Source organism: Calidris pugnax, unplaced genomic scaffold (genome assembly GCF_001431845.1).
Source record: "Calidris pugnax isolate Ruff unplaced genomic scaffold, ASM143184v1 scaffold273, whole genome shotgun sequence".
NCBI classification, from domain to species: domain Eukaryota; kingdom Metazoa; phylum Chordata; class Aves; order Charadriiformes; family Scolopacidae; genus Calidris; species Calidris pugnax.
In genome coordinates this window covers 7,278,555-7,306,162 of record NW_015094508.1, presented here as the reverse complement: position 1 = coordinate 7,306,162, position 27,608 = coordinate 7,278,555, and the positions used below count along the sequence as shown (strand labels likewise).

General features: G+C 35.4%; 1 protein-coding gene across 2 annotated transcripts in view; it reads right to left on the bottom strand.

The window, feature by feature from the left end:
• ADAMTS6 (ADAM metallopeptidase with thrombospondin type 1 motif 6) overlaps nt 1–27,608 on the bottom strand; it is a 160,618-nt gene that overhangs the window by 68,296 nt on the left and 64,714 nt on the right. For both annotated transcript variants that reach the window (XM_014965132.1, XM_014965133.1), the window contains exons 9-11: nt 24,773–24,878; nt 13,666–13,812; nt 4,862–5,003 (exon numbers count right to left, since the gene is read on the bottom strand). In XM_014965132.1, the coding sequence (XP_014820618.1) occupies nt 4,862–5,003; nt 13,666–13,812; nt 24,773–24,878 (395 nt within the window). The remainder of the gene's footprint in view (nt 1–4,861; nt 5,004–13,665; nt 13,813–24,772; nt 24,879–27,608) is intronic.

Sequence of the window (27,608 nt, the reverse complement as noted above, 5' to 3'; positions counted from 1 at the left end):
CATAGTATCCACAGGTGAGGGAACAAAAGGGTACTGCTAGTTCTGGTGGAAAGACATACCAGAGCCTTCTTTGCCTTTCTTTCTGAAAAACAGCTTCCAGAATCTGCTTCCACTTTCCTATAAAAACCCTGCAACAAGCTTAATACCTCTTTCTTTAACTGGAGTAAAACACATTAATGTTTCATGAAAAAAAGTTTAATTCACTAACATTAAACCTGATTACAATGGTCAATTGTAATTCAGGCTACTTTGCCCTAGAAGAAGTATTGTAAAACCATTGTGTATAGCAATTTGTTTACTCTTCTGGATTTGAAAGTTAGCTGACCAATGCTGTTTTCTTTTAGTTATTTCTAATTAATTCAGTTAAAATATTCTGTTACTGAACCAACATGTGGGAAACTAGGAAGCAGTAAGTTATGACAACTGCAAGTCCCATATTTCTGCAGTCAACACTTTCCCAGCAACTTTCCACTAATGGTAATTATCTTTATGGCTACTCCCCATACTCTTTAAAAACTTTCTAGAGACAACTAATGCAAGGAAGCTATTGAAGGCAGAAGGACTCCTTAGCCTGAGAATATATCTTCAATCTGGCTGCTTACAAGCAGTAAATTCATAGCTTGAACTCTACCTGTCCTCCAAAGCGCACTAACAAAGTGTGAATAAAAACTGGTATTTGAGTGTAAAGCTATTTTCATTGGCAAACTAACTAGAGAACTTAATTGCAAACATAAGACCATGACAAAGAAGAGAGCTACCTGTCATCAGCTATAATACATTACCTGATGTGTTAAACTCTAGTGTGAAATACAAAGAGCAGTCTGATTTCAGTGAAGCCATGTGTGCAAAGGAGAGTTTGTCCCCTTTCCCCGCTTCTCAAAGTATTTACTGACACCAATGATGGTGGAAAAGCACAAAACGCAAAAAAATATACCAAGGAATTGTAAGGCACTATCTCTCAAACCCATGCTAGCAGCCAACAGCTTCACAGATCATAAAATGCACCACAGCAATATCAACCATATGCATAACGTATTAACTGCTATTAAAATGTCTGAGGTTTCAGCCTCTGTCCTAAAAATGTGGGGACCAGCTCTAAAGCAAAGCATTATTTTGAACCACAAAATCTGCAATTTACAGTCAGGACTATTCCAGGTATTACTTAAACTCATAAACCAGAGAAATTCAAAGTCAAGTCTGGAATTCTTTCCTGACTTAACCCAGAGACAGCAAACAGCCAATTGTTGTTAGGCAGATGCTCAAAGGTTAAGGAGGTAAGGAGCCAATGAGAAAAGTTCTCCTTACACTCACCCAAGCAAAAGGATTGAAAAAGGTTCTGAACTATAAGGGGAGCTGGCCTACAAACAGAGCAAAGAACTGAGACACACTTGACAATCAGTAGAAGAGAATTCACACTGCATCACCCTAGAAGATGCAGTATGTCCAGTAGCTATATAAATAAACAGGAAACGGCACGGTTCCTAATAAGGTCTAAATCTTCCACTGCGATGAATCCAGTAAGATATCTTAAAGCATACATTGGCTTTAGGAAAAAGCTATGTCAGTACTATATGGTGACATTTACACCACTACAATTTGGCTCACCATAGGTCATAAATTTAATGTTCTCCTGAAACTGAAAGTGTACCCAAAAAATCAAATATTTTCAGTATCTGGAGACATTACCTCTCAATTTTTTATTCAAACTATCTATTTCTTCACTTAAATTCTGGAAAATTGCCCCTGTAGCAGAAATGGTAGAAAGTATAGTATAAAGAACGACGCACATGTAACATTAGCAGGATCACTGCCTACTTGCTCACATGCCATTTTATTTTTTCAGCTCAAAGACCTAAAGCATCTTTCTGAATTCTTGTCCAAGTTACTGTGCTGAACAATGCAGGGAAATCTGACCAATAGCAATAACGCTTTTGCTGGAACAGTTCTGTTCATAAGTGACTAAACAGCTTAACTAGGTCTAGTACTTACAACAGTATCGAAACAACTACCAAAGAGCTCCTTTTAAGGTCAAACTGGCTTCTTGTAAGTAAACACACACACAGAAAGGCAGAAACTTGCAGCCCCTTTAGTACTTTGGTTCTGATGCCTTAACCATTGAAACACCTCTCTATGTATTTAACTTCAAGTTCTTAAGTGAGAAAGCCTTCAGGTAATTAAATGTGCAAAATTCTTTGCAGGATTAGGACGTGATCTCTGATCACAAGCAACAAACAGTTTAAAAGAAACATACAGAGGGAATAGGTGAGGGAATACAGGAGAAAAGGCAATGATCGCAGACTAACATTAAAAGAGGTAATTTTTCTAAAGATTACTAAGACATTACTCAAAGGAGAAAGAATATTCAAGATTTTTCAAATTATTTTAAAAAAACCACCAAGTATCTCAACAGCTACATCAGAACCCAAAGTAGACTTGTAATGTTTTGGCCTTTGATTTGAGAGTTCAACTGTTTCTCTTGTCGTGACTTGCCACCAAAAAAATCACTAAAGAACATGAGTAAGAGAAAAAGGCAAGCAAGTTTCACCGAGATTTCCGTTCGGTTTAGAATTTATTTCCTTCTGGGTCAGCAAACTCCTTATTAGGAAAACCTGCTTTACCTCTTTTATATATGAGGCATTTCAAATAAAAAGGCCTAAAAGAAGTGCAAGAAAGCTGTCGGTATACAAACTAGGTCCACTGTTAATAAGGAATTTTTACTGTTTTTCTGTCATGTGTTTGTTAGAATAAGATCAATATACTATTAATGGCATCCTCGCATGAATAGTACACCAAATAGAAATATCCAAAGCAGTGAGTGTTCACTTTTGATAGTAAAAAAGTTCAACTTAGCTTTTCCTTGTATCTAGATCTAGTTCCCCTACTCAGTTCTAAAAACCCTTTCATATACGAATAGGTTTTTCTTGTGTGGATATTTCCCATCTGCCCTACCAGCTTCCAAAGACTCTTTTCCCCCCTCCAAAATTATCACTTGAAATCTGTATGACCATAATCACCATGATTGCATTTTCAGAGCATGATGGCCACCACAGAGACTATCTTGAAATGTAGACGCTATTTTAAATGCATACAATTCCTTAGAGTGAATATTACCAGACTGCTACAATAACCTGTTAAATTAATATATGCAGTCTGAATCCTATTATTAAAAATAGGGTTATTTTTATGAGATACTTAAAAGTTATGCTCACATTGATATCACACTGATGGAACACGATACATGATATCAAATCAGAGGACTTCTAATGTTGCATGAAGATATAAGTTCTTTTAACTATTGCCTCAATTAAGTGTCAACCTCCTTTTTTGTAACAATAGGGAATCCCCAAAAAAACCTTTAAACTAAAAAAAAAGCAGAAGGCAGAAAGCCAAGATTACCTACACATCTTCATTACTTCCAATTGTTTGTGGTTTAGAAGCTGGTTTAAGAAAGAAAGTGTACTATGCAGTGTGATCATCACAACAATAATTACATAGTTTTACAGGGTTTGAAAAAAAATACACACACATGGAAAAGCCAGGTTTTGCACATTATTAACTTTCCAGTTTAATTTAAAATGCAGTATATCTCCAAAGGCTGTGCTATAAATCATGGATTAAATACCTGCAGATTTCCTTAGTCTGAAAGTAAAAGAGTGTGTGTGGTGAGAATTTGTAAGAAAAGAAAAAAAGAAAAAAAGGTATGACTTAGATGTAGTGACAGGAAAAAGGGCTCTTAAAGAACAGTGATGGTAAGTGAGAACTTAAAGAGGAGCAATGAAGGCCAAAAGAGGTTTGATGAGGGATCAAGAGCAGAAGACCCAGTGAGAGCTATCCAGCCAGCTGCATACAGTTTTTAAATCCTTTACACAATGTGGTCTGCCAAAGAGACATCCCAAAAATAATACTGTATTTATCACCCCAGGGATATTAAATATGGACTTTTATTGTAGCTAGCATTTAGAGAAGTAAATAGAGTAAAAATGCTATTATTACATTGGTTTTTTGAGTAGTCTAAAAATTAAAATAGTATTAGAACTATTATCTTTTAACCTACCAGGTATGTTTTCAAGGTTAATTTAATTTAGTCTCAGCTGATTATTTGGTGACAAGCACAGCAGAACATATCCTTTGACTACATACATTGGGTTGCAAGATATTAAGTGTATTGCATGATGGCCTAGGTGTGCAGATTTTTATTTCTACTGTAAATTTATTTACCTGAATTACTGCACACCGGTACTTGCAGCCAAAGCTTTGCTAGTACGTTGTTATTCAGTGTTCTATTTAGCTATCTAGCTTCATGTTCCTCTGTTCCTATAACTGTAATTAATCTTTCCAAAAAGAGATCTGAACAATGTGAGAAACAATGAACTCAAAGTCAGGGGGAGGAGGGGGAACGAAAACGAAAGAAAACCAGACCTGACAAATGAATAGAAGTACAAAAGCAATTTCAAAATGTAGCTTTAAATTGAAAAGTTAAAGCCAACACAATAGATTTCATGTTTCAAGATTAATACAATGTGACCCTGACCTCATTTAACTGAAATCAGGGAAAATTCTGTGGTGTACTTTAAAAGGAGCAGGATCAAGTGTTCTGGGCTCCTTTTTTTTTCCTAAAATTAAAGAATGCTTTCCCCAGCTCATTGTTACCCATACATTTTGGTGTACAGTACACACAAATGACTCAAGCAAAAGATGCAGCATAAGGATTAAAAGGTACCCTTTGCTTACATATGATGGCACCAGACACGCTATCGGGAATCTCTAACCCACTACTGCATCTAACTAAAGATTTATATTAGAAAGGAATATATACAAATGACTAAGCAGAACACTCAGCATAAGGATTAAGACTTCTTACCCCATATTTACATTGGCGGGATGTTGCTCCATACTGGAAGCGACACTGTTCATCAGCATCATACACCTGACCTGGGGCCACAGCTGGATAAAGAAAGTCACGCTTGGGAGGCTCATTATCAAGGCAAGTACCACGGCCCGAACTGTTCAACATAAAGGACCAAATCAATTAGGAATTCTACTGACTGTAAATCACAGTAATGATATCATGTATCTAGTTCTTACTTTTAACAGCATTGGGTGTGAAACAAATATGATTGCAATAAACAAACAGTAAAATGGTACACCCATAGGAAAAAGAAAAAATAATTAGAGGGAATTAAGAGATTAAAATAATTTTTCATTATTATTAACAAAAATGCTTATTTTAGATTGTTAAATAGATTTCATGTATTATCATTTTTTAAAGTGCAATAATTTCTGAGCCACACAAGACTGATTTTCATTTTTAAGATTCCTATTTGTTTTCACTGAAGAATAACTACATTTGGTCATAGAATGAAAAATAAACAAATTAAGCAAATAAAAGAAATTCAGTTTACAATTCTTAACAACATTTCTGACCCTTCAAACAGCTAAATACAATGTTATAGCTATAAGCAGTTCAACTGGTTTATACAAAACACACTTAAATTTCAATATGACTAAATGTTTGTAGGATTAGGCCTTTAACATGCATGCTTTTCTTCCATTTGAGTGAACAAATAGATACAGTGGTAATAATTCCGCAAGATCTTCAAATTTACCTATATTAGGGCAAGTGAGAAAGTTTGTATGGATCCAAGATTTTTTCTAGCCTTAAACATTTAATGTCAGAACTAAGATTATCATCTTTGAAAACTTTAATATTTTCTTCTTTTATATTCACTGTTTTGTTTGGTGGTTGGTGGGGGTTTTTTCCAAAATATGCCCATATTTGACCACAATATTTTAGTATAGTGGAATAAATAACAAAGCAAACCCAATGCAGACAGTGTTCTGTTCAGAAAACTTTGTAATTTGCTAAATATAATTATTCGGTTTTATTTAGTCAGTGTGCATAAAAGAGGACAGATGTTTTTTAACTTTCATTTCACATGTGAATAAGTGAGAATTTTTAAAGAATTCTTATGCCAACACTTTAAATTTTTTTCCGACATTCCTACAAATTTTGCCAGCACTTATGGGTTTTTTTCCCAAATCTTTTCCATGCACCTTGCCAAAGGAACATAATTTCAGAAGTGAATGTTCTACACTGCTTTTTGGAGATCTCCAATTTTATATACTTTTCATCTGCAGATAAAAAAAGAGCAAAAAGTGCCCTTTAGCTACACATTTTATGTTCTCATTTTAACCCTACTTTATTAAATTCTCTGAAATACTACAATAAAACCCTTTGGAAAAACAAACAAACAAAAAAACCAACCCCAACTGCTGACCATTTCTACATGGTTCTACTATCCTACATTCTTTTGAAATATTTCAACTTTGTGTTTTGCCTGTACAAGAAGTACATGTTAATAACTCCAATATGAAAATAACTGAAATATAATCTGATTTTTCTGCATTGTCTGGCACAAACCACAGATAGGAACTTTACTTAAACAAGCAGTGGGAAGTTTAGCATTTAACATCAGTTTGAGCTAGTACTGCATATGATGGGAACATATCCATCAATTCCAAGAGTACAAGAGTTTGGTCTGTAAACTGTGACCTTGAAAACAGACAGCCAAGGGCAGAGCATTTAGAAACCCTTATTACCTTCGTTGACTCTCTCCCTGGATTAGATTACAGATTCAAGTCTAAATCTTTAAATTCACTGAACTTGTAAATTAAAGTCTATGCCTACTCTATTACACATATAATTGCAGAAATGCAAGTCAAAGTCCATGTAGTAAATAGAAAAATATGCCTCTAGTACTCTAATGACAGAATTTTCACAATAACAAAATACTGTTGTAGTAGTAACAAAACAAGAAAATTACTACTAAGCAGTCATTCACTCACTAGCTACATTACATCACCACATCACTGAACATTTGTTTCTCTCTTTCCTTCTGCTTCAGCTCTATTACTTCTTTCAAGCAGTTGAGTTAAGTTGACCTATTTTACAAATTTAGTATGACAATCTGATACCGAATTATGTGAATTGAAGTATTTTGGAAAAGAAATAGCATGTGTTATAAAACATCTTAATAAAACCAGGGACTTCCCACTGGCAATGAAAGATCTCACCAAAGCTATACAAAGGATGAACACAGGCTGAAGATCATATAACCTTTCCAGGACATTTCTACTGGACTCAGGAATGGTGTTAATACTCTTGAGTCTATGGCCTTGTTCTTCTCCCATTTTCTTTTGCTCCACCAAAGTAAAACCCAGATATGTGAGAAAAATAATCTACTATATCTAGGGGAATGAATCGAAGGGTGCAAGAAGAATAAGACTATTGAAGTGCCTTGTAGCCAGAGATCCAATAGTTATTATCAATCAGGCCTATAAGAGTGAAAAAGCCTGTGTAGATGTAAAAAAGACAACAGGAAGGAAAAGAATGCCTGAATACCTTCATCTCTGCCATTTTGGAATATTTCTACTCACAACTGCTTTTGTGCTTTGTGATTTTATCTTATAGAGGACGCGTATACAAAGTCAATAAACCTACAGTATATCCCTGCAAGCATTTACATTTTGAACAGGGAGCGGATGAATCTTTAGTGTTTACAATAGAAATAAGATGATCTCAAAGTCATCCTTACATTCTATTTACTCTACAAGATACTAGTACTCAAAGACTTCCTCATTTCCTCTCTTTTTTCTAATTTTAGGTTACATTTAATGGGTTTTATGGGACATAGTGTGACTGGTTTCAGTTATAAAATAGCTATTCTTGATGTCATTTCATCCCAGTATTCAAGTGCAGTGTCTCAGGAGATCTTTGTAAAACACTCTGCAATAAAATTTAAACATTGTTTTGCATTTTAATATCACAGGATAGCAAATTAATCTTCTGTTTGGAAGGGTATCAAGGACACTAGAGCATTCTCTGAAAGCTTAAGATGTCAGACATGTTATCACTGCTTACTGCTTCGTCAAAATAACAGCAACCAGGCTTTCATTGTTAGCACCTTTACAGTCTGAACAATGCAAAACTGGGGATCATTACCCCTGTACATACATTGCTGTTGCATCCAAGGCCAATAAAGAGAAAAAGCAAAACCCATGGATGTAGACCATTTCAGGGTTTATGCTCCTATTCAGTATCTATTCCCAAATCTCTCACCAACGTACACAGTACAGCACAACTCCTTTAATGGTTGAAGAACATATCCCAGAACACTAGCACTTGAAAAAGGTTTTGAATGTTACAGTATTGGCTTATTCATAATATTGATGTGGACTATAATGCAATCCATAATTAATGATCATAAATTAAATGTATTATAAATATTTGTAATTATCAATTATAGCTAAACAATCATGTAGATAAATATATGGATACTATACATAATATTTTATTTAATTCTATCGCCAAATTACCCATAAAATATGGGGGAAATAATAAAATTTATTAACTATAAACATAGTGCATTTTATACATATACATACATATAAACCCATGAATAATTCCCATGTATATATATGAAATTCAGCTCCTAAAAGAATCCTTACTTATATTTATTACATACTTTTCCTAAGTAAAAAAGGATTTCTAAAGAGCAACAGCATTTATTTCTGTACAGGTTACAAAAGCTGCTTAACTTGACATTAATGAATAAACTCTGCAGATTGCTCAACAATCTACAGATAATAACATAAATATTTGGAGAATGAGGGCATAAGTAATGGAAGTGTGATTTGAAGTGGTACATTTAAAATGAAAATGAACCAGAATAAGATTACTAAATAAAAACATTCCTGAATGTTAGGGAAATTCAGATATTGATGTGGATTTACCATCCACTCATGAGAAATTATTCTTCTTTGCAGTCTTTTATGCAAGGCTGGCTCTATGTCTTATTATCTGTTTCATCACAAAGCCTCTCTAATTTTGCACAATCTATTCATAATGCCCATTTTTTCTTTTGTTTGATAGTAGAGAATTTGCTCCTGTATACTTTCCTCCACAATACGGTCTGTGTTCCAAAGCATTATTTTATTCATTTGAATAATTATCCAGCAGCTATATTAGGAAAAATCTATTGGTCCATCTATCAAAATCATTCACCTGCCAAAATGTATTGGGATCTGGACTTGAGAGTTTGGGAGATACTAAGCTATAAAATATTAGGCCAAATTGTTTTCTATATTTATTACAGCAAATATTCTATAAATAAGTCAATGGAAATCTGCTGCTGATTCTGCCTTTTAGAATTTCTTAAAATTTACATAAACCAAGAGGTAGAAAAAGTAATACTTGCAAAGTCAATGCTCAAAAATATATTGTCAGCCCATGATTACAGAAACTTTTGTGTTTTTTTTTTTAACTGGGTAGCCTTTTAAACAAAACATAAGACAAAGTTTCAGAAATCTACAGTAATTGGGGACATACGGTTTTTATTCAATTATCAGCTAAAAAAAATCCTATGAAAAGAATCAAATAATAGTCCGAAGTGTAGGGCAATGGATAATACCGAATGGAAATTTTCTCCATTGAATTGTAGAGAGAGATATTGAATTTTGATATGATTGATGTTATCATAGAATCATAGAATCATAGAATCATAGAATGGTTAGGGTTGGAAGGGACCTCAAAGATCATCGAGTTCCAACCCCCCTGCCATTATCTTTCAAAACTAGTCTTGACTTGTACTTTTTTAAAAGTTAATTTAGATTTCTGGAGTACCAGGAGACTGGCCAATCTGCTATAGCTAGTATAGAAGGAATATATAGGTATATTCTAAATTTATCTTGCATATTTACTTCCATGTCCAAGGTTCTTGGGTAGATAATGTCAGGGCCCAAACACTGGATGATTTCTTATATTGTCTACATGGGCTTGCTTGGACCAAGGGAGTTTTGTCTCTTTTCCAGAGTTAGAAAGGTGTAGTCTCAGATCAAAATCCCATTGTATGCCAATCCTAGAGTCTCGCATAATAGATCTTACTTACTCAAATAGCATAAAGGTCCCTGGTTCTTCTCCATTCATCTTCAAAGGACAATTTTGCCTTTGAAAGACACAGTTGGCCATGTGACTACTTCTAACACCTTCCCTTATCTGATATTGACAAGATTAATGAACTATGATTTCCGAAATCACCCATATTTTGTTATTACAAAACATGAAAGTAATTGAAAACAAAATTCTAAGCAAAAAGTTCTCTTCTTTAAGTGTAGGTATTTGCATGGCTCTATAAGCACACTGTGTGAATATACGCTATAAACAGATATTAAGGGTTGCTGCTTCTCTCACAGGAACCTCTGTTCTCTTACACTGCTTTCCGACCCTTCAATTCTCAGTATTTCTGCATTTAGTTCCATGAAAGGTTACTGAAATTTAAAGCCATTGTAAAGCACTTATGAACAATCAACAATTCAGTTGATAAACTGAATCCAGTCAATCTTTCCATCTAAGGAAACGCTTGATAGACAATGGCTATTATCTGCTAGAAGGAATGGTTTCCCCAGTAAAAAATTATTTTCTTTGGCCATTTCAGAGCCTGTGCTGTCTGGCCACCTTTCTAGAGATTTTTGATAGATCTATTAGTGATACATAGCTAAATGAATCCGAAACTAGTCATACTCATTCAACAGAGAAAAAAAACCAAAACACTTGTCTTCCTTGTTTGTAGTCTACAGGGTCCACTCCCAGCTGTTTTCCCAGTCTTGAGAAAAATAGAAAGAAAGATGGCAGAGTCTAATCTATCTGGAGACACAGATGACAACATCTTGAGGCTTTGCCTCTGAAGCTCTAAATAGGCATTTTCCTCATCTGTTACTAAGTTATGAAGAAGTAATAGAAAAAAGTGAATTCATTTTTCCTAACTGGATGCAGACTGTTCTGCTCTTATAGGAGCAGCCACAGAATTGCTACCACATGAAATTTGCTATTTTTTTTCCTTCTTGATCACTGATTATTACCTGCAACAGGAAAGTATCTGCTCTTAAAGCTGTTCTGCCTTAAAGAAAGGTGTGAATGGGTAAAAAGAATATGGCAGCTGTCCTGCAGGTACCTGAATAACTCTATCTCAACAGCTCCTTGCTGTCATTGAGGAGATGGCATGAAAAGCTTGGGAGAAAAGTAGAAACTGGAGAAAAAACCTACAATTTTACAGCCAATTCTACTCTATGAAATGATAAATCAACTATTTTAAAGGAAAAAAGTATCAATAAGATAACAAAGTATCAATTGGACCCACAAACAGTAAAAAGCACAGATTTACAATAAACAGATCACATTTCAGAAATCTGACATTTTTAAAAACAGATTCCAGAATTAGCAGATGAAGGAGAAATTATCATTGACTCAGTACATTATTTAACACAGTATCCTATACAACTGGAAAATCTATTCATAACTGCAATGTGTAAAATAATGCTTATCCAAGGTGGCTTTGAAAAAAAAATAAAATTCCAGGTTACCAAAATACAGCTAAAATACTATAAATGATAATTTATTATTGAAGCTGCTATGGGTAAGTTGTTTTTTTATTCTAGCTCAAATATCACTTAGTATCTTCAGTAACGATTTTTTTATGAAATTCACAGATGGTAGTAATTTGAGTAGGCTTGCAAACACTGGCAATGATATAGAAGTATCTCAAAAAACCTGAAGACATGAGAACTATGGGAACAGATTCACCAGAGTACTATTCTGGCTTTATGCTAATATAAGTAAAATTTCACAATCAAACCTAGAGAATAGAAAAGAATAACAGAGATAATAATAAAATAAATTACAAAATTAAACATAGAGTAGAGGAGGCACAAGCTAAACATGATTTTAACTAGCATTAAAAATTTGAAAGATCACTGTGTACATATCAAGTAAAGAAACAAATTCAGCCTGAACAGTTTGTTCAGGCTGAAATGTAAAACTGTGAAGGAACATTATGAAGATATGTTCAACTCCATTGCATTTGCAGCATAACAGAATTTTACGACTTTTCTTTCTCTAAATCCATAAAGAAAATATCATTTCTTAGCTATCTGTTGAATTATGTCTTCATCAATAGATAACTTATTGTCAGGACAATTATGAAAATGGAGTTCAGAGGAGAGCAACAAATAGAAGTAAATGAGACAGAGAATAGCAGAACTGTAACAATAAGAAACAAACTCCCAAATGTGACAAGAAAATACCTGAACTGTAAGCTTAGAGGGAGAACTACTCATCATATTTAATTCTAGGTTGCATGACATACTAGAAGGACTACTAAAAGGAACAGTGTTGAATTAATAGAAATGACTGGTAATGCTAAAACAAAAGTACCCTCTATGTTTTTTTATAATGGTACTGTTAAATGAATACATATGTAGCTCTCTGGAGAAAATAAATCTATATTGTAAGAAACCTGTATTGTATGTAAGGAGGTAAGGAAAAATTATTCAGAGAGCTTTATGTAAAGATGACTTACTCGGTGTCCTTTAGTTTAGACACTCATCTTAAACGTTCCGGTGCATAAAACTGCGGGGTTCAGAGTTCAGAAGTGTGATACAAAATGCCTTAACCTGATACAGGAACTGAAGAGAATTTTTTTTTCCCCTGAACAGCACCAACATTAAACCTCGGTCTCTGCCCACTGGTTCTATAGAGAGCTAAAACACCTCTCTAGACCAATTCAGCAATTCCTGAATACATTGTGCAGGAAGCTATGTTGGAACCTATTTAAAGAAAATGTATCTCTCTGGATGGGTCCCTTCAGGTAAGATTCAGAATACAGCACCTTATTCTGAGGTTAGACTGCTGAAAGAGGAAGCCCATTTTGTTCTTAGCAGTCTCATGGTTTGACCACTCGACTAGTATAAGTCCATCTCCTAAAACACAGTATGTGTCTGAATTATTGAACAACCTTTATTTCTTAAAGGAATAATTGCACTGATGACACTGAACCCACCAACAAACTGCCATCTGCTCCCATAAAGCCCCTCTTACGCCATTTCAAAAACTGTTATTAATCTGCTCTCAGTGAACTCATAGTTCTATGGTTGTCTTCCATAATTCAAAACACATACAAAAGCTTCAGTATGCATTATAAATACCAATGTACACATTGCTATGAGCACATTTTCGAGACTAACATATTTTGACTGTTCCAATCTTTTCATGTAGAAGTAAAATTTCAAGTAGCAACCTACTTTTGGATAAAAATCACCATGGAAGTATAGATTAGCACAATTTTAAGGTATTAATATAAAAATCAATGCCATCTTCTCCTGTAATATTTATATTATCACCAATGCTACCAAAGAATATTGACAGATAAAAACCCACAAGACTGCATGAAAAAAGTCTGGAGAATGAAATGTACAAGAAACAGGGCTACAACCTTGTTCCTTTCACTAGATTCCCTCACATTATGTATTTTAAAAAGAATACTTCCAACCATTCATAGCAAAAATCCACCCTTCTCTATTTCTCACCCTCAGATTAATGAAGTAATGAGATATAATCAGCACTTCAAAATGTTTTGAATGATTAAAAATGAGAACTGTAGTGGTGCAGAAGAAGCTTTTGCCATTAGACTACAAATGAAAGTCTTAAGTGACTTGCTGTATTTCTGTCCATTCTAAAAACATAAACCACCAGAACAGGCCATTGTATGTCTGTTTATCCTGAAAGGTATCAATTTTTTGAAAACTCATGACTTTTCTTGAGAGATTACTTACTCTAAAAAACTGGTGATGTAATCCCGACTGCAGGCTGACCAAGAGAAAGGGTTGGTGTTTGCTGTAATATGAGCTGCCATTAGCTTTGCTGCTTCATGACCTTTGGTCCCACAGGAATTTCCAATTCCATCATGATTCATACCAAAACTGCCCAAAAGAGGAGGAAAGAAACAGCCCATTACTTTTTTACAGCATCAGACATCTCTTAAAACTTCATGTCACCTTTACAGAGATCATGTTGGACCTAAAAGAGCACACTCAGTATGGGAGAACTCTTACGTAGAGAATCAAGATCAGGTAAATTCTATTTGGTTTATTTAGTTCCCAGAATAGCGCACAATTACTTAACTTTCCTTTCTTCTAAGTATCTTAGAAAAAATCTCATTTATTTCCTAAAGCTTTAAAAAAAAAATAATGATATTCTTACAAGATAAATACAGAGCACTCAATCCTCATTTGGCATTGCACCTGGATAAGGAACTGTGGCATTGACACTTGGATTAGTAAACAGGGACAAACAGAGAATAGGTACAGTACAGGCACACAGCAGCCAATGATAATTCAAGGAGAATGTGGGTTTTGTAATTCCCAAGGCCATGCTGTATGCACATTCCCTCTCTGTTCCACTCACATAGTGACCTGGAGCCCTTCTATTAGAGCTCTGCTTCGCCATGGAATGTCGGAATGAAGACGCCTAAAAATCAGCAGAAAATACAGTAAGAAACCTCTGGGTGGCACTTGGCCAACAGAGATTTCCAGGTAACAAATAAATTAACTTTCAACAAAGATGATATGATTCTGGAAAAAGAAATATAGCAAAAGAATCCTTATGTTTTAGAAATCCAGCGTTACTGAAATACACCCATGGAGCTACAGATTGTCAACATAACCATCAAATTAAAACTAAAAGTAAATAAAGACAAGATCTATTTGAAAAGACTTTCATTACAGACTGTCTTTACTTAAATTACTAGTGTTATTCTTAAATAATCAACAATGTATACCTGACTGGCCTAACACAAATGAAGCACCTGAACAGAATATTTCTTAATAGTATACATTTTTCTAAAACTACATTTTCTTAGTCTGTTTTTGATTAATTTGCATTTGGTCACTTTGAGGGAAAAACTTGTTTCTTTAAATATTAATATTTGGTCAAATTTGTTCCTTCTTCCCAAACACGGCACAAGGCTTATGAAATCAGAGGGACAGGTAGTGAGAGACATAGGAGCCTCCCTGACCATGAGACAGAGAAGTAGTTAAAGGGAATGAGTAAAACTGGGCTTCTGCGCATCCAGAGCAGCAGAAGTGTCACTTCTTGGTGTATCATACAAAGAGGTCAGTCTTTGGAGCCTTCTGTATTACAAATGCTAAAAAAACTGACTCCCTGATTTCTTACTCATAATTCAGGAACACAACTGAGTTAAGGAACTCCACTTCGATTTCCTAGAAACTTTTAGGACTGATTGCCAGAAGATCCAAATGGTGCTGGTAGGTAAGAGGCTAACCATTTTTCTATGGACAATACTACTTCATGCCAGATCATGCCACTTTCTTCACTGAAAACAGTGATAGTGGCATTATAGTAACCTGATCATATTGCTCTAGAATCTGGTATAAAATATAAGACCTTCGTTTTACTCTGTGGTTCAATACACTGGGTACTGTTTCATATCTTCAGCTGACCACAACAACCTAGAAGCACAAGGTATAGCTAATCATCCCTCCCAAACCCCATTAATTGCATAGAAACATCAGTGAATTATGGATGTTTCCTAGGAGCCAGAGAATGACTTCATCATCACCAAGGTAGGTGGAAGTGTTGATCTGCTTGAGGGTAGAAAGGCTTTGCAGGGAGATCTGGACAGGCTGGATCGATGGGCCGAGGCCAATGGGATGAAATTCAACAAGGCCACGTGCTGGGTCCTGCACTTGGGTCACAACAACCCCATGCAGTGCTACAGGCTTGGGGCAGAGTGGCTGAAGAGCTGCCCTGAAGAAAAGGACCTGGGGGTGTTGGTCAACTGTTGGCTGAACATGTGCCAGCAGTGTGCCCAGGTGGCCAAGGCGGCCAATGGTATCCTGGCCTGTATCAGGAACAGCGTGGTGAGTAGGACTCCAGAGGATATTGAGGTGCTGGAGCAGGTCCAGAGAAGGGCAACGAAGCTGGTGAGGGGTCTGGAGAGTAAGTCTTATGAGGAGAGGCTGAGGGAGCTGGGGTTGTTCAGCCTGGAGAAAAGGAGGCTGAGGGGAGGCCTTATCAGTCTCTACAACTACCTGACAGGAGGCTGTAGAGAGGCAGGAGTCTGTCTCTTCTTCCAAGTAACAGGCCATAGGACAAGAGAAAATGGCCTCAAGTTATGCTAGGGGAGGTTCAGGTTGGATATTAGGAAAAAATTTTACACTGAAAGGGTTGCTAAGCTTTGGAATGGGCTGCCCAGAGGAGTGGTTGAAGCACCATCCCTGGAGGTATTCAAAAGACAGGTTGACATAGTGCTTAGTGACATGATTTAGCCATGTGGGGTTTTTTTATCAGAGTTAGGTTGATGGTTGGACTAGATGATCTTAAAGGTCCCTCCCAACCTAGACAATTCTATGACTCTATCAGAAAAGCATCACTTCCTTGCTTATGGGATGTTTCCCTACGGAATACCTAGTGTGTAGTAATGCCTGCATGTATCTAGTTCAGTGTATGATATCTCATAAATGCAGAAAGCCATATGCTATATTACACACGGGAAAGGTCTGACTGACACTTAAGATTATTTTGTCATCAAATGAAGAATACTGCTCACACTCACAAAAATGCAGCTTTAAAAACAACTCATCTGAGCAATGTATGTATTATAATGAAACTTTCGGACCAGTGTAAATTAGTATGACAAGTCTTCAATATCAATATATATTTTGGGAGGAAAGAATTTAGATGTACCATGCAGCAAAATGAACCAGAATTTTACAATTAAAAATGTACTTTTTGACCTGGTTCTCAACTGCCATCATTTCCTAGAATTTGGGGTACTTCAAATAGAAACATTTCCTTTTTAATTGGCTCTGTACAATTCCTTAGAAGAGAAGTACCCCTTAGAAGAAAAAAAAAATGTGAAGAAGTTTTTAATAATCTCTATAAGCGACTCCTTTACAGAAATGGGTATTTGGGTATGTGGGAAGAAGTTGAATTGGATCATGCTGACTATATCTGATATCTGTGTTATCCCTAGTTAGTGTATTCCATTTGTCAAAGTAATGACAGGTTTCAATTGTCTGGGAAACAAAATTTGTATCTTTTGGGCTTACAAAAAAAAGAGCAAACTTTGACGTTTAATGGCTTTGCTTCTTCTACCAGCTCTTCTTGAGGAAAAGATGGTGGTTTTGACGATGGCAGTGGAATGCCTGATAAAAAAGCAAGTCTGTGAATGGAAGCTGTGATTCCTGATGCACAAAGGAACTCAATGCCTTTTCAGGAGTTGCAGTATTTCATTTTTTATAAATAGTAATTCACCAAAATCATCTATCCCCCCTACTTGCCGCTGCTTCTGAATTTAGGAGGAAATTGATCATTAGGTACAGGTAATTTTTTCAGATGCCTGGAAAGGGGTTTTGCAATTACTGTCATCTATTTCCAAAGACATAAGTGGCAGCATGCCATTGCAGCCCAGTAATTTGCACTCCTATGATCAGGATTACAGATGAAAACACATTTCTGTATAAAGTATCAGTTTTGTTTTTATCAGAACGTGTTGGTCATATTTGGCCATCATTACATTAAAGCTACATCTTTCACAAAAGCATGTTTGCAATTAGATTGGGGTGGGATGGCAGGGAAAAAAGGAAGGAACATAAAATGGTCTTCTTTGAGACACTGTTACAATTTACTTACCTTTTTAAATTCACTAAACAGATGCAGACTGTTTTTCTTTCACTGGCTTATACAGCCTGTCTAAAACTACCAATATAATTCTGTCTTTAAATGAACAGCCAGATGAGCAAGGAGAGAGAGAAAAGTCTTCTCAGGTGACACAGGAGTTTCTCTACAAAGTTACCTTTCCACATACCACCTCAAGGAAAGAGCCAGCAGCTCTGTTTTTTTCAAGCATTATGGCTCCTCTTTTCCCAAAAGAGCACCTATATTACATTTAAGAACTGTGCAAAGCAGTAACAGTAAGAACTTTAAAATCATAATTGAAACTGTCCTGCAATTTCCTTATAATTTGTATGCTTAAAAAATACTCAGGCTGCAGCACATCTGACTAATGCTCTGTGCCTGTTTCATTTACTAACATCTGTAATGGAATAGATTCTTCTTCCTTGGCAATCTGTTATTCCTTACATTTGAAAAAATTATTTGAGGGAATTATTTGTAATACACATCCAACTTAAGATCTGACCTCAAAAATCACAGGAGAGATAACTAGTCTCAGCTGTACTGAATAAAACAGCAACTGATAACCAGAGACCCTGAAGTATAAGCAGACGGAGGTATGGGAATGTAAATGTCTCATTTACCCTTCCTTTATCTTGCGAAGGAGCAATACTGCAGGTACCTACAATTTCATTTGTATTTAAGGTGAGGTTACAGATTTGTTAGGTGGTTCTTAACTGTGATGGTTATGGTTGCCAAAACACATATTGCTGGTGTATCTAACATGACAGCAGTTATTTTTGTGAGACAGCCAGGATGCTTCTGTCCTGATTTATTATCCAAATACTTAAGATTCAGAGAAGACAGATCCAAGCCAACCTGAATACACATCAGTACTGTTCACTGGGGTTTATTTTGTATACCATGTACTTTTATAGCACTACCCGAGTTAAATGCTTTTTCTTGCTTTCCAACTGTAGTACTAGTGATCTGCATATCAAACTGCGTATCCTATATGTATTCCATATAGCTTAGAATGTCTATTTACAGCCCAGATTTTAAAAATTGGAAAACTACCAGCTTCCCTGTACCTGTAAATGTTACCACAGCTTCAAATTTCCTTTTCTTAGTGACATTAGAACATGTACAAGGAGATAAGAAAAGGAAAACTTACATGTTTCAACATTATTTTGTCCAACAAAAAGTGCACAAATGTGAACATAATCTACTATGAAAGAATAAAATAAATTTCTTTGCCCCATACAATACCAGAGCTATGAACTACATGTAACAACGTTCAATTTCTGTGTGGACATACATGGCAATTTCTCATGTATACTAGAAGTGATGTATATGTGAATTGATATGATGTTATGATAAGGTTTTGGAGAATGTACAATCTTCATGTTTTATGATTTCATAGTAATAGAAGGTCAGCACTTTCCTTTAATTTTTTTTCAACTTTATCCCCCATACACCTCATAAGAGCAAGTTCTCCTCTTTCTGCATAGCTCTCCATGTATTTCTAGCCAACATTATAAAAGTATCGGTTATAGCCTCATAATAGCATACAAATTGCAACGCATCTTTAAATGACATTGCAAATAAAAAAATAATAAATTAAAATGTATGGTCTTGAAAAATCAATTTATTTTAATTCAGGATCACAAACATCGAAACTACCTAACACTGCATTGTTCCCCTCAAGGGAGGAATCAAGGTTAATTACCTACCTCACTTTTTATTTCCATGTCTTAATGTGGATTTTAACCTTAACTGCTGATTTCCTGCATTTGGAGATCTTTATATAGTTTGGAGCATCCCTCATCCTTTATCCTAAAGTAATGCAAAATTTAAATCTTAGACTTTGCTAAAACATATTTCTTCTGAGAAAATTTGGGAAACAAACTAATTGAAAAATGGTAGCTTTATAACAAGCATACCTGCCTTGAAATTAAACATAATTTTAACATAACATTTTCCTTATTTACTTCCTAAGCATAATTCTGTCCTGAGTTATGGCTGATGATCAAACATCCCATCAAATACAATTTTTATATATTAGCATAATTTAGAATTAAATAACCTATGGAGTTCTTAAAAGCACAGCAAATCCTAATTTACTAAGAAAATGCAGACTATTCAGAAACCTGAACTTTCTTACAGGGAAGTGACAGACTTCTATGGGAGCGTTATTAAAAATAGAGGACAAACTTCTCATCCCAGTTTCCGTTGCCATAGCTATCCAGCTTTTATGTCACGAGAGTATTGCCAAGTAAGGTTTGTGTGCTACACAAAGCCAGACTATGAATACATCAGGTCTCTACACTGTAGGTCAAAGTGGAACGTATTGGCTCTAATCAGAAAGCAAACTTCTGAGCTCAGTTTTCCTTTGGAAATTCATGATGCCCCTAAGGTTATGATAACCTTTTTCTTCACCCGCATTTATTCCTCTTATGCTTTTGTTAAGATCTGTGAAATGTCATTACATTCCTTTTCCTTGATTAGAATGCTTTAATGTTAGACAAATTATTTTAGTACTGTAAATTCTAAACTTCAAATAATATTTCACAGTGATATAGACACAAGCCTTTTTCATATTGTAAATATAAACATCACAGAAACCAGAACAGCTTTTCTAGCCTTATGTTTGTAACATTTCATTTTATATGCACAAGACATCATTAAAATTGGAGTCCCAATGAAGACTATTTATAGAAGTTGCATGTTTTTATACCTGCAATATTCCAAAGGCAGACATAAGACAGTGTTTCTTTAACAAAAAAGACTGGGGCAGGGGGCGGTGGTGCAAAAGAGCAAGAATATGATTAGGTATGGTCTTTTGTGGCTTGTATTTTATTTTGGTTTTGTTAACTAAAAAAAGCTTCTTAAACTGTTCCTTAAAATTTAAGTCACCATTCTCAGTGAATTCCAGGGACAAGTTTTAACTTGTTCTGGCTGGTGTTGAGGTGCTCATACCCTGTAGATTTGAGACAGTCTGTCAGCCCGGTTATAGTTGATGATAGAAGACATCATCATTACAGATAAAACAATGATGACGACATCAACTATCAACTGGAGATATGTTCATGGGAGTGCTGACAGGAGATGCTGGTATTACAATACATCCTGGTTACGTTTCAACTATTTTTGAAAGCTATTTTGAAGTTCAGTATATGTGTCACTATCAGCTCAGACTGGAGCATTCTCCTTCCAGTTGTACAAGACCTATATTCCTTGACACACATTTCTTCTAGAAAACATCTCACTCACAAACTCAGGTCCTATAATGCAGCTCATCAAACATGAAGCTCACTGATCACTGAAGAGTGGGCAAAAGAGAAACGGCTTCTGCAAGCAGCCTAGGATTTCCTAGGTTAGAAATTTCTACTCCAGCAACAAAGACCAACTTTCTCCTATTGGAGGAGGGGCATTTATGCTATTTTTCTACTTTTCATACAGACTAAAAAACTTTTTTTAAAAAGTGCTAGAATTGCAGGCATGTTTTAGCTGTATGCACTAATTCAGAACTAACTACGTGCATAAAATACTGTTCTTGTTCCTCATCTTAAAGTCAATTTATTCCACTAGACTCTAATCTATCCATTTCATTATTATTCCTTACATCTTTTTTTATCAAGATATGATTGCCTAACTTCTCTGAATTTCAATTTATTACATCTTCTATATGTCAGACAATTCTAACTTTTCAGAAGCTACTTAAACCACCAGCCTCTTCTCTCTGCACCTTCCATATAGCCCTCAACAGCTGTCTGCCATTGATAAATTCTTACTCCAAGTTTTATGAGCAGCTCTTTGTTCTAAGCCTAGTCCATTATCTTCATCTTTTGACATTTCCTTATTTTTCGCCCTTTTATTTGTTTTTTTTTTCACTTTGCTATTTAGTTTCCAGATCTTAGCTGACTCCAAAAGACTGCAACAATGCATGGCACACTGCCTTTCTTTTAGGGTTATACCCCTTTCAATGGAAACTGGAATTCCTTATCAGTTCGACTAAGCATCCTGTACATGACGCATGGGGCACATTAGGCATTTTATAAAGTATCCAAAAGAAAAAGCATAGAGCAGAAAGCCACCTAACTCAGCAGTAGAGAAAAAAAATTGGACTGGATCTTAAACCTTGTCTGAGCAGAAGAGCATATTCTAGCCTGCAAATAGTTCCTTTCCTCACTGAGAAGAAAAAGTCAAACTTTGACTAGCAATGCAGCAGGTACACATTCAATTCGCACTCCTGCCATGAGAAATCACCGGTTGTGATTTTTTCTTACCAGAAATCTTAAGCATTTCTTTGATGTGAAATATTTAATGGCAGGAAAGTAAGCATTCTGTATGTCAAGCATCATAAATCAAATTTCAGAGTCACTATTCTGAAGGCTAAAGGGCCCACTCTGAATTTTATCTGATTCACAGAAGTATTAAAAATAATACAAGGCTGTTCTCAGAACCACGGATAGGGAGAAACAAACATAAAACTGTTAGTCTAACACAGGTCTTCTTTATTGCCTCAAGAAAGAAACACAGAGTTAATCACAGTGTAGGGTCATCTTCCATAAAAACAGCCGGTTACGAGTCTTAAATGCACACAGCTTATCTGGACCAAAGCTAGGTTATCCACATTTAAATACTACAAGTGGTAAGGAAGGGAAGCCAAAAAAGTATTTTAAAAATACTTATTAATATTAACAGATAGACTGACTGACCTTGATCATCACAGTCACACTCTCACACTTAATCTTGAAGACTAAGTGCTTTGATAATATTCTTCAACAAAATGGAAGTTACTTGGATCAAACCAAGTTTAAATTATATAAATTTAATACACCATGATATACAGAAAGTCAGAATGAATGATCTAATGACTTCTCATCACTTTACAATTTAATGAACTACTCGAAACTGACAACAAATTGACCTATACTTCCATCAAGGAATCTTATCCTGTTTGAAGAAACTCTGGATAATCTATCAAAATACAGGTATTACCACTACCATTTGCTTTTAATCACAAGAGAATTTTACCCCTCAGTTCAATATTTTTTTAAAAAACTCAGTTTTCCATGGCAACTGTATAATGAATAGAAACATGATCTTTCAAAATTCAATCCTCCCATTCTAATTTAATGAAGTGCATTTTTGTTGTAGAGTGCATTTTGTTGTATGTTATATATTCAGTGTAGACACTTCCCTTAAATGCTTCTACTTTTCATTTGACAATGAAGTGAATTTCTTATTTCCAATGTATGTCTGAAGAGAAAAGCAATCATCACAGTACAGCCAAAGAAAAAAGTTTACAGGGCTCCCCAAAATGATTATTTTAATCACATATGCAAGTACCTTCTAGGAGGTACTGGGAAACAGGAAGTTGAGAGGCAATAACAGCTTCCTCAATCTAGTCATAGAAGCATTCAGTCACAGTGTGGGTGAATGGGAGATGATGCATGGATAGCACAAAACATTATAAACATTGAAGATTTTTTGCACAAATATTCTTCTCAGCTTCTACTGAAGGTATCTACATGGCGTGTTCATTTTTAACTCCAAGCTTGCAGTGCAACTTTCTTTAATCACTGTGAATTGCATAAAAGCTAATGAATATGATTTTTACTTTCTTTTCAAACCAGCATTTGACATGTCATGCCAGCTACAGGATAAGGTAAAAGATTTAAGGAGCCAAGATTTCAGAATTTTAAAAGACCTTACAGATAAGAAGCCAAGAGATATGGAATGTAGAAAACACAGATGGTTAAAAAAATATCTTGTGACCACAGGATATATGATATCACTATATTGCTTTTCTAGGATTCTACCCAAAGACTAAGCTCTTCAAATCAATTCTTGTCATCATGCCAGCTTTGGATAATAAAATAGCTGCATATATTTAAATTATTTTCATGTATCTGTGGAATAACCTGCATAAAATATGTAGTTGCATGACATACGGATTAGAAAGAAGATGTAAGATTGGAAGATTATTTTTCTTGTTAAACATGTAACGAATTCGCATCGAGGTCACCTGTTACTTGAAGAGACGTTATTAACAAGAATTTCAGAACTATGAGGGATTTGGGAGAGCTCTTTCCTCAACAGTGGAAACGTATTTTCCTTTACCCTACCATTTTCAACTCATGCAAGTGAAGAAAATGAAGAGAGGAAATGAAGACAAGGAGAATTACATGTGTTTTAAATTATTTTTGTTCAGATTTTATACAGTTGGTTTTAGATTCTAAAATCCATATACTTCAGTGCAACTACAGTTGGTTTTTTATACATAATATAAATGAGATCATACTTGCCCAATGATTATCTCGCATGATAGGTGGGCTGGAAATAAGTGTTTACTTCCAACTCCTGATTTTTGATCAGCAGATTGATAGCTTCCATTTCAGTCTGCATTGGAACTTAGCAGTTGCATCAGCTAATGATTGGAAAAACATGTCATCCATAACTCAGTGCTGGTCAACCCATGTAAACAAAGAAGGAAACCTCTTGATAATAGAAGGTGCCTGGTCTTTTTAGAGGCATCACAATGCACTAGCCATGCTGTCTTTTGAAGAAAGACCTGAAATATTTCCAGACCAAACTCTACTCAGATTTTATCAGTTTCATAACATCATGTTCTTTAAAATGATATGCTGATGCTTAAACAAGTGATGTAATGACTGTTACATGACAAGTGACGTAACAAGTGATGCTATTACTGTTCTATGACTGTTTTATATACCTCAGGCTTGAGTGAAAGATGATTAAATGTGTATGAATATTAACAACAGAATCAATGTTTTAATGAAAATAGTTCGAATTATATATAAGACAAAATAACAAAAAAAACCCAAAAATTTACCTTTTAACTGCTTTTGTTTCATAAAGATAAGTAGACAAAACTAAAGAGGAGGGGAAAAAGAAAATTTCAAAAGCCAAATATTTAAAAATATCAAACAGAGAAGGAAGGCTGCAAGCCAAATCTCAAAAGCACAGATTTAACTGCAATCTGAAATCAAAGGGTAAACAGTGAGTCTTCAGTTCTAAATTTAAGGCCCCTGGTAATACATACTAAATAAATGTACTGCCACTCATGAATACTACATACAGAAACATGGAGCACCAGAATAGAGATGGTACAGCCATGCAGGATAAAAAAAAAATAATCTATTTTTAAACTAATATTAAAAGGTGATACATGAAAAGGTATTTTTTTTTTTTTTTTTTTTTTACAAACTCACTCACTTGTGACCAATCTCATGTGCAATGGTAAAAGCTGAACCTAGGCCAATGTCTTCATTAATGCTGCAGCTCCTTTCAGGCTCACACATTCCAGCCACAGAGGCCAAGCCTGAATAAACAGAAGGAGACACAAAGGGTCATGCCAAGGTGTTTCAGTCTTAAAAAGCCCTAGTTATAAATGCCTGGATTCTTTTTAATAACCTCTATGCACAGAAGGAGCAGTTGGCAAAAGGTTAACTTTCTAGTCATTTGCAAAATCACTGGGGGGAATTTCACTTTGCCGGCTAGACATTAATATTTTTTGAACTGCAGTCAGTGCTGGAAAATGTCTAGACTAGGGGTTAGATTTATAAATTTTACTTCTGGTAACTTGGGACCACCTAGTAACTTGAGCCAGGAGAGGGAATTCAAGAAAGCATTTCTATTTTAACATTCTTGAGCCTGAAGAAAGCAAAATGTATCCACATTATTTTTCTAAAGAAATCTGTTTAAGTTTAGTGGGTTCATAAAAACACACAAGCAACTTTTTTAGCTATGAAAAGCCCCACACGGTACATTAAAAAAAATTTTAAAAATCCCAAAACTGAATGCATCAATGAAAAGAAAGGAGACATGTTAATAACAAGCATTCATTTATACCATGGAAGTCTTTTCCATTTATCACCCATCATCTTCTGGAATTAAAACCTTATTATATTATAAGCGCTTTTAAAAACTTTCTTTAGAGAGAGAAAGCCACTGGCATTTAAAGAATATGGCTCTTCTGTACCTTACACATTCTTCAGCAACAGATTATCACACAACATACTGCAGTAATAATTTAGTGCCACTAGAGAAAGCTCTAAACATCGGATTTATTTAATGTATTCCTCCCTAGAGTTTCTTATCTGAAAGAAGCAGTAATCCTTTCCTTACTGTTCAGTTAACTACACTATAACAAAAAAATTACTGGAAAAAGTGTAACTTTGGCTGAGGGGCTGGGGGATTGGGGCAGGGACAGGGGAAGAGAGAAATTGTAGTCTTTATTTGAGCCGGCACTTCAAATTACTCTGTTTGGACTAACAGTAAGCAAGTAGTAAGATGACAAGTGCTTCCTGACTGTGTCCACATCAGCAAGTAATTTGGAATTGTAGGAGTGAGTCAGCAGGGTGAAGCACTGATATTGAGGCTCCTCACATAACTTTGCAGGTGGGTTGGACACTCTACTTTGGACCAGTTCAATCTTATAGGCTGAACATATTACTACAGCTTTCTAATGTGAAATACAGGATATTACAGGATATAAAGAGAATACAGCCCATGTAGTGATTTATACCCTACTGTCTCCTGTGGGCACACATGGAGCATCTGGGTAGTATGTGTTCTGACTCAGTTTTCTCCAAAAACTAATCTAGTTTGCACACACCAAAACTACTCTGATAGCCAAACTGACATGGGCAAAGGGTGACAACGTGTTTTTTGTAGAATTTGCATCAAAAAAGTACTAGAGCTATAAATAAATCATCTTTGTAGACACACTCATTGAGGACAGGACAAAACATCAGAAGGAAAAAAGACTATCCATGGAAAAAAAAAATGTTTACTTTTGCAGTGTGCAACCTGTAGAAAATACAGTAATTACAGTTCACCTGTGCTATTCTAATTGAGTATGACATTCTGAAGATAGCATGGCAATACTTGTACACCAACTGTCATGCTCCCCTGCAAAGTCCACCACATTTGAGTGATTAAGTCATTTTTATCTTCAGATCTTATAACTGAGCACTTGCCTCAGTGACTTACAGGACCAGATTAAAGTAATTCCATACCATGCTTGCAAAAAGTGACAGAGATCAAGTCAAGAACTCAGTCTATGGCTCAGATTTCAAAAAGGAGTTGTGCTTCACTGGAGCCACAGGCATGCTGCAAGGACATCTGAGATCTATCTTTTCTAAGAGATTCCATGAAAGATTCCTTGGTTTAGGAAACTGGAATAGGAGAGAGATGTCTATGCCACACAAAATTCTTTACTTCTGTTTCTTCCTAGAATACCAATGATTCAGGTTTCTTTTGACCTTTTAAGTCCTCTCTGAAACTTTTGTTCACAGACTCCTTAAATATATGCTTATCTTTAGTTACTGGAGGTTAGTGGGACTTAAGCATATTAAATGCCTTGCAAAAGAGGGCCGTAGGGCCTTGTCTATTCTCCAATTCAATGCTTATAATGCAAATACATTGTCATGGTTGTTTTGCCAAGGGTCCTGTAAGACTGAGTTGGAACTGATACCATATGTGATTTTCATCTGAAAAAAAGAAAATCAAGCCTTTTGTTTAATAAAACATTTGCCAAAGTCTATCCTCTGATATACTGGATTCAAGTGAAGCGGAATTTACCTTTATGCCAAAGTCTAATACAGTAAGAACTGGTACACTAATGATCTGTGTTAAAAATATCATGTAAAAATATCAAATGGCTCATATGTGAATGTACGCTGTTTCAAACTTTCTTTTAAGAAGACGACAATTCTATGACACCATTACAGATAGTCTCAGTTTTCTCTCCTCCACACAGATGTCCTAGAAAATTAGTTACATTTAGAAATTCATCATCATTTCCCTTTTACTAAAACATGCTGTGGATATTGTTTGCATTTACAGCAGGCAAAAGTCTGGTACCTTTCCCCTTGTAAACTACATCCCTGTGCCAGAAGCATCATGCTGACTTGAGTGGGACTTGTAGAAAAATTAACATGAGTTAAGGCTGTGGAAGCATACAGTAATAGTGGGGAAAAAAAGCAAATACAACTATGAACTCTGATTGAGAAAAGTATTAATAATCTGAACAGACCAAATTAGAATT